This window comes from Rhizophagus irregularis, chromosome 1 (genome assembly GCF_026210795.1).
Source record: "Rhizophagus irregularis chromosome 1, complete sequence".
Classification (NCBI taxonomy): domain Eukaryota; kingdom Fungi; phylum Glomeromycota; class Glomeromycetes; order Glomerales; family Glomeraceae; genus Rhizophagus; species Rhizophagus irregularis.
Genome location: NC_089429.1, coordinates 7,738,513 through 7,747,827, shown reverse-complemented (window position 1 = coordinate 7,747,827; position 9,315 = coordinate 7,738,513). Strand labels below are relative to the sequence as shown.

At 26.8% G+C, this 9,315-nt stretch overlaps 1 protein-coding gene across 1 annotated transcript; it reads right to left on the bottom strand.

Moving 5' to 3' along the window:
• Window positions 1-6,819: 6,819 nt before the first annotated feature.
• OCT59_001537 (uncharacterized protein) lies at window positions 6,820-8,610 on the bottom strand. Its single transcript, XM_025330450.2, has one exon. The coding sequence runs from the start codon at window positions 8,399-8,401 to the stop codon at window positions 7,004-7,006; it is 1,398 nt and encodes a 465-aa protein (XP_025176153.1). The 5' UTR covers window positions 8,402-8,610; the 3' UTR covers window positions 6,820-7,003.
• Between the last annotated feature and the right edge of the window lie 705 nt (window positions 8,611-9,315).

Genomic DNA, 9,315 nt, shown 5'->3' with positions numbered 1-9,315 from the left:
AAAAAGATGGGCTTATTAGGCTTATTATTAGTGTGGGCTGTGTACTATATATCACACAGAATAATTCAAATTTTATCATCTCTGATGCTGATGTGGCTTTTAATGTGACTTTGCCAAGTTTTAATCTCATGACCAGTGCTCTGATAACAGTATTTAAAGCATAACTAGCTGTTTCACAATTTATTCTCCTTTTATCAAGTTCTTATCTTATTCCCTTCCGATGAGCCATTTGGTCGGATTCAATCAGATATTTGAGCCATCCGGTCAATTCAACGAATATAACGGATAAATCCGTCCGCTTTAGTACAAAGATTTCAGTTTCAGATAAAATTTACTTCGTTTAGTAAATTATAAATGAAATTCTGTTAATATAAGTTCTTCTATAAATTAATTGTAATATATAGTTTAGGAAAAGCAAAAAGATGGGCTTATTATTAGTGTGGGCTGTGAAAATTCAAAACAAAGGTTTGAACAAATTAAATTTAAATAAACATAAAGAAGAAAAATGTGAATAAAGCTTTGCCATATCTGATGCCTGATGTGGCTTTTGCCAAGTTTTTTTTTCTTTCTATAATAACAGTATTTAAGACAAAAAAATCCAACTTATTTAGCTGTTTCACTCTTTACCAAATTCATCTCTTATACATGCTTGCACCCTCTTTAAATTTAATGTTACACTAATAATCTCTAAATTGGTACAAAATTTAAAATACTAAAATCCTACTACTTATCTTGAAAGAACTTTATAAACAAAGCTTATTAAGAAATAAGTTTAATGTTGAATTTTCTATAAATATATGTAAATATAATTAATAATATTTATGATATTTATGTTAATTTTAATTATCTTTTTAGTGCTGACAAGTTCCAGATAAACTATATTTAATCCTGCTGAATCAATTACAGCCTTTTGTTTAACTACTAATGTAAAAGTATCCTCATCAAACAGTTTATTGTGACATTATACAACTGCTAGATTTCAAAATATTGGCTACTATTATTTAGAGTAAACTTGTTCAAAATAAAATTATATTATGATTTGAACTTTGTTAAATAAACACAGGGCATACTCTATCTTTATGGAAAGACTAATAAAGAAAGAGAACAAATAATTTTAAGTGGATATGGGCATAATTCAACTGACCTATCAGCAGTGTTATTATTACACTTATACATGTGGAATACACATTAGAGTTTTGTGAGCTGAATATCCGATTTCAAATTAACGTAAATGTTGAATTAAAAGATAATATAAAAATCTTCAGTATTCAGACAGCAATATGATAATATTGAAGATAGGAATACTTATGATATAGACAAAAAAGAAAAATCTTTATTGTGGTATATAATTCACAACATAATTCTATTATATGTGGAAAAATTCATAGATTGATGAAAATAATAATCTATACCTAAAAAACATATACACTCTTTAAATATATAATAGAAAGCAACATTATTATGCTTATCTACTTTCAATCGAGTGCATAGAAAATTTTTCTTATATGGTGACTCTACTTAGAAGATAGCTTATGCAACATTCTCAAAAAGTTATGGAAAATAGAAAGTTTTTACATAAAAGAGAAAGGTTCATATCAACAAGCCTGTCCATACTATAGTTTATATGAGAATATTACCATAGAAACTAAATTAGAAGATGGTACAGTGAATGTGCAATCAGTGTTGGAAATTCCAAATGATTTTTATACATCCAGATTACACACTGTTCATAAAGTTCAAATGCGAGATATTTTGACGAAATTCCTATAGTATCATAAATTTAGATTAAAATATTTCGAAATTATAAATTTATGAGATTATAATGCCCTACATAGTTGCAACATTTGAAGTTTTTGTTTCAGAATGCAAAAAAAGAAACATATGAAGGATATATACAAAATATTGTTTATTCTCCAAAAGCTTTTATTAAATTATACATTATTATTATAAATAATTATAGGGCCAGTGCCTATCAACATATACGCGAAAATTTAAAAAGATATACACTGTGTCAACTAAATGGAATTAATCTGAACATATACTAAAAGAGTAGTAATTGTCTAACTAATTCATGAGTTAAATCAAAATAAGAATATAATCAAACTTCTATAATATTAGGGATTATATGGAGGTTTGACTGTATTAAAGATAGGTGTCGGAACTTTTTAAGCAAATATAATCTTTCCAATACTTTTATCTTCATTCTGGATTTGGTGATAACTAATCTTTTCTAATAAGTAAATAGTCTACATTAGTAACAGTAATAGTAGGATTTGTTGTGTCTACAATAATTATTAGATAGATAATTCTTTAGTGAAATTAAAAGACATTCAGCCGAGGAGTACATTGATCGGAAGAATTAGGAGTTACGAGAAGTTACGACAGATTTATCCGTGAAGAATTTCTGGCTTGCTCAAGAGAATAGATCTTTAAAAGGATAAGTGACTCGATTAGAAAGAGATAAGGAGGAGTTGAAGAAGGATCAGTATGGAAGTTCCTATGTATACATCAAAATCTCAGTCTGGATTATTGATCTGATTGAAATTCATCTATTATACTAACATGGACTGAAAGTGGAAAGGGGTCAAACAAGCCTGCCTATATTATAGTTGATTATAACGTGAGAAATTGAGAATATTACCATCTCAATTTTTTGGAAAGATAGTATCCTGCCCTGTCAACAGTTGATGTATTGGAAATTCAAGATGAATATTTTACATACAGAGTACATAGTGGAAGGGGGGATCAATAAAGTTTTGCATATATTATAGTTAATTATAAAATGAGAAATTGAGAATATTACCATCTCAATTTTTTGGAAAGATAGTATCCTGTCTGATGTATATGGAAATTCAAGATGAGTTTTATATATACAGAGTACATATTGTTCATAAATTTCATGCAAAATATCATTGGATCTTCTATGATACTTCAATTACTTCATGTGCAACAAAACACGTGTACTCATATGCAAAGTTTATCATATGCGCGAAAATTAAAAAAGATGTACATTGTGTCAACTACACAGACCAATTTCCATCACTTGTAAAACATATACATCTTCATACATTTTAACAACTAAATTTAACAAACCAGTTAATCTGTTCTGAATTTTGAATATTCAAATGACAGTTTATACAAAGGCAAATAATGATGAGGAAGAAATTGAGAAATTTAATCAGCATTCTGTATTTATAAAATTTAAGCAAAAGTAATTATTAATAAAAGAGAAACTTATGAAAATTGCCCAACTTATTAATGGGCAATTTCAAATAATGAATGTAGTCAAACCTCTATAATAGGGCTTATAAGGAGGTGTTTTTGCATAGAGGGATTATATAGGGGTCTGAATGTATTAAAGAGAAGTATTGGATATTTTCAACATTTTTCTCTTAATTCTAAATAGACAAAGCTCACTACAGTTAAATTTATTCAACATTTTGAATTATAATAATATTATAAATGTCTTATAAATTGACATCATTTGACCAAATTTAAGAATCTAAAATAATGAGAGGTACTTTATTATAGATAGTTTCTTTAAGAAACAACAAATCACATTAAATAGATGACACAATAATGAAAAAGAAAATATCTTCAATAACATAAATGATAGGAGAACAAGTATTATGGAAGTTTTCAACAATATGATTTGAAGATATTTAATTTATACTAGTTAGTTAAGTCTGGAGTGAATCTCTAAATCATATAGTACTAGTTAATAGAATTTAGAGCGAATCTACTTAAAACATATAGTACTATTTAATCAAGTTTGGAATGAATTTTGAATTTGTTATTCAACTAAAAAAAAAATATATTAGTTAGTCAACTTTAAAAAATACTGGTTCAAATAATCAACAATTCAACCCTAAAGTAGTTCACAAGTTTCTAATAAAATTGTTCCTTTATTGACGAACATATACTACTAGTTAGTCAAACTACCACTCCATTTCATTTGACAAATATATTTATATGGATTAAGGAAACATGGTTGAAAAATTTTTACCATTAATCATAATAGTGATTATAGAAAAGAAAAATCAGCAGGACATATGCACTAGGTTCAAAGAACAACCATTAAACATTTATAATTTATTTATTACAACCATTCATCAATACTATTTAGCTTATATTAGTCAAATAGATTCTGGTGTGAGTCAACCTATTCTAAACCAGATTTAGCCACTTAGATTTTTACGAAAATGATAGACTTCGTAAAAAAACTTCAGAATTTGAAGGACAAATCAAATCGAAAGACGTACAACTCCTATCACATCACAAGCGTATTAGATTCTAGGCAATCTTACAATAATTTAAAGATATGAGTATGAAAATTATAACTGATAAAAATATATATTCACATAATTAGAAATATATTTTTGGCGTCAAACAATTTATTAATACTCACCGTGAATATCAAAAGTGAGGCAAATTTATAGATTATGGTTGGATTATAAAAAAAAGTTTTAATTACTGTTATGAATGAATATGTACTGTTGAAGGCAATAACTACACAGTACATATTCCAATTTTTGAAAGAATGAATATGTACTGTTGAAAATAATAACTACACAGTACATATTCCAAATTTTGATAGAATGAATATGTACTGTTGAAAATAATAACTACACAGTACATATTCCAATGTTTGAAAGAATGAATATGTACTGTTGAAAACAATAACTACACAGTACATATTCTAATTTTTGAAAGAATGAATATGTACTGTTGAAAGATATAACTACACAGTACATATTCCAATTTTTGAATATGTACTGTTGAAAACAATAACTACACAGTACATATTCCAATTATTGAAAGAGGTGAATATGTACTGTTGAAAGATATAACTACACAGTACATATTCAATTTTTGAAAGCACACTGGAATTTTACGTGTGATTTTATTTACTGGTGATGGTTGATCATGACTCATGAGACAAAACGAAAAAGTATTTATAAAAAAAGCAAAAAAAAAAAATTTTATTATATATTTATTAAATTTTAAGTTATGCAGATTATAGAAGAATTGGATTATAGAAAAGAAGAACAACATAATGCAATAGAAAAAAATTTTATTAATTCGATTAATACATTTATATGATTAAAAGTTATTTGAAATTATTATGAAAGAAAAAGATAGTAATTATATATACATAATAGCAGAAACTTATAAGTTTATATGAGTATTTCCCTTTAATTTAATAAAGAAAAGGAAAAAGTCTAGTGTGAAAACTGGAGCATATCATTACTATAGAATTGATGATGATTTTTATAATAAAAACAATATTCATTGAACATGATAGGCCCGGATTTTTATTATAGATTGGTATATTGAAAATGTAAACATAGTAGGTTTAGTTGAAATCAAACAATTTTACTATAAATGAAATTATATAAAAACTACCCAATTTCACAATGGAGGCGAAGGGGATAATATTACAAAAAGACTTCACAACCTTTCATGGACGTTGCTAAAGTATGGACTAGATCAAGTATTAAAAAATCAATACCTGAAACTATAGACTAGAAGAATAATTCACCAGATCACGTTACCATTCTTTTACCATATGATACGGCACAATATTGATAGATCAAGAATATCTGGTCCAAGAAATAACTCCACTAATCACGATGAGAAAGGAGCGTTAATGATATTAACAGATTATTCTGGAGATAGATTAAAAGCGTTAAATAGTTCCCAAACATTAGATAGCAATTACCAATTAGTAAATGTCCAAGAAATGGCCGCATTTTAGTTGAAAAATTTAATTAAGAGTTGCCGTGATCAACATATTCCAATGTCAACAAATAGAAAGAGATGAAGATGAAACTGGATCGGATGAAGATGTTCTTGAAATCGCATCCCGAAAGAATTCCTACTCTATAGACCATCATAAGGAATGAAAGGATTTCAAAATATTGCACAATTACTTTCAGCTATTGAGATCCATTCTGGATTTTGACTTGTCGGGAAATCATTAAATCGTGAATGGCAGATGATGGACGTTTTTCCGAAAATCACTTTATCCCAACATGGTATTATCACGACAAAATAATCCAAAAGACATTATCCTAACATGAAATTTTCCCAAAATTATATTACGAAAAAGAGAATAATTACTACAAAAGTCTTCATTTAATTAAAATGTACTTGATTTTTGATCATGTAAATCCGTGGCTTAATTCTGGTGAACGTAAAGAAAGAATTTTTTACTTATCATAATTTTTTATATATAAATAAATTATTTATTATTATCTATTGTATCATATATTAATATTATTTTATCGTTCAATCGGCGAATTTGGCCAGAGAATAAAATTGGTTCGATAGACGAATTTTATGATATACCTTATTTGACTATATAAAAGTACTCCAAACTATTATAAAAAAATAATTTCAAAATATGATTTTTAATATTTTTAGAGTAGACACTTTTAACATTATAATGAAATAAGATACAAAATATGAAATAATGATACAAAAAATGGAATTTAAAATTAATATTTAATTATATTTTACATAATAAATAACAAATAGATATTTTCGTAAATATAAATATATATATATATATAATTGATTGAATGGAATCGCGTTTAACTCACCGACAATTACTTTACCGACAATCATTTTACCGACAAGGCGACAAGACAAACGTTTCACCGACATATATATAAAATTAAATATAAAAATTTTATAAATATTTTTACATATATCTTTATATGAAATAGGGAATTTTTTTTTTGTTAGTAACACGTATTTAATTGTTAGATTTAATAAAATACAAAAAAAAACTACTACATTGAATGACCCTTTATAATAATCAATATTCATTTATTTATATAACTAAATGTGAATTATCTAATCAATGAGATACAAAATATTAGATTTGAAATAAAGAATATTAATTATTCTGTGATACTAATCTAAAAACATCCGTCTTTATATTTAACATTTTAGCAGAAAAAATTTTTTATACGTGCGATTGAACGTTAAAACAAGACTAAATTCGACAGCGACCAGAGGAATATAATGATACTACAGGATAAAGTTTTGATGGTAAATTATCCCATTTTGATACCTCCGGATACTTTATATTATTGACTGTAAAAGCACAAGTTCTTTTGATCATATCTAAATGAACTGTTATTTTTGTATCATTTCCAAATGGTGGACAATAATTTACTGCACAATTTTTAGAATTATAACAATCACCATTAGAACCTAATACCCAACCGGTGGGTTGAAATCCTGCAAATCTTTCATAATCAAAATTTTCTGATGCACATACTCCAACCCAAGTATAAGAAGACGCTTCCTCAATAACAACATCCCATTCAAAAATACTTTTATTTTCTAATATCATATTAACTCTGACATTTGTATGTGAAGAACAAACATTATTCAACGCAGATATTACTTTTCCATTTTCCTTAATAATAAGATTTGATCCACATGCTGACTCATCCCAAAAAATATCGCTGATTCTATAAATTGGTATTCCTCGAATACTATTTAAATCTGAATAATCTGATTTACCCAATTCTCCATTTATACGTTGAATCATTTGATTGGAAATGATTTTTAACGGCTCAATTATATCAATGTGAGATTTGATTCTCCTAAAGTCGATATATTCAATACATGGCTCTAATTCTTTAGCAACTTCTTGATTATCAGGAATAACTTTATTTTCCACTTGAACTGAATTCTCTATTTGTTTTAAAGTAGGCAACTGTTCCATGAGAGTTTTATATGCATCACTAGAAACTTGTTTTGCCGCCAGAATAGCACTGTATCGAAAAACTTCATATTCTGGTGTTATGAAAGGAATTTCTTTTTCATACGTACGTAAAAGCAAGCACTTAAGTGCTTTAATAGATAGTCGACCAAATTCAATATCATTTAACGGAATTGTGGCAACTTTTTCGACTAATAAATTTAAAAGAATTTCTTCTTCTTCTGATAATTGTAGTGTTTTATCCATCAAGTTAGATAATAATTCTGGCAAATAATTAGTTGAACGATTCTTTTCAAAGGTAATCTTAATAATCTTCATAATAATTTCCATAAGTTTCGATAATTGAAAATAATTCGCAGCAGAATAAATCTCAATTATATTATCCTTAATTAAAGATTCTTCTTGAATTGTTTCCGTACAAATATATTGTAAAATAATCTTCATTTCAGAAGAATTGATCAATGGAAAAAAAATTTGCTTTTCATAAATTGCTTTCGTCTCATCAGAACAAAGTAATTTATTAAATACTGCGGATCTTCCTGTTAAAATTGGTTTATAACCATATAATATCTCCTCATCTTTACACAAGATTTCTATATCGCTATACTCATGATTATTAACAAAAATGCCTAGATCACGTTCTAAGGTATCCTCCCACATTTCTCAGAAATTTTTTCTTTTTCTTTTTCTTTTTTTTTTTTACAAGAATTTTAGAAATTTACTATATATCTATATATTTATACTATTTATACAGAGTTTACTAGGAGGTATTTATTCCTAAAATAAGAAATTTTATAATGGAATTATGGAAATCAACAAGGCGAAAAAATAATTCAAAAGCTTAATTAGTTATTTTATTGAATGAATATTACGTACTTCAAATTTAAAAAAAAGGAAATGATATAAGTACAAATTTGTTAGTTTATAGGAAAAATGCGTGATACGATAATTCTTAATCCGTAAGAAGTGTAACGAAAGACTCCTATGCAAAGGTCTCACAAAAACGTTCATCCGCCCGATCGCCGTCCGGCACGTGACGATGTACATACAACAAGCGAATGGCGTTACGAGATTTACTAATTTCATGTGCACATACATGCAACATCGATGTCTTTACACGTTTTCAAAATATAAATACGGAACCGACTAACGATGTTTTTTTTTTTCGATCGTTGAAATGAACTGCGAACTAAAATAATATCGGGCAAACAGGAAGACATCATTAGGAAAGGAACAAGTTCTGATCATATCCATACAATAATAATTTATAGAAAATTTAATATATTATAAAATATTATAACAAATGGTGTATTAAAATAAATAAAACGTGTGGCTATAATTATTGGATTTCAGTTGCTGTCAATCTTTCTATATTAAAACAATGTAAATCCCTTATTTGACATTTTTTTTTTACAAAGAAAAATTTACGAAAATAAGTTTATCTCGCTTATCGACGTTACATATTTCTTAAATCGAATCAACCATTATATCCGAATTCAGGAATGATTTTAGTAAATTAACAAATTAGATATAGGTTAATAATTTTAATATTACTTAAAATGATATACATGTTA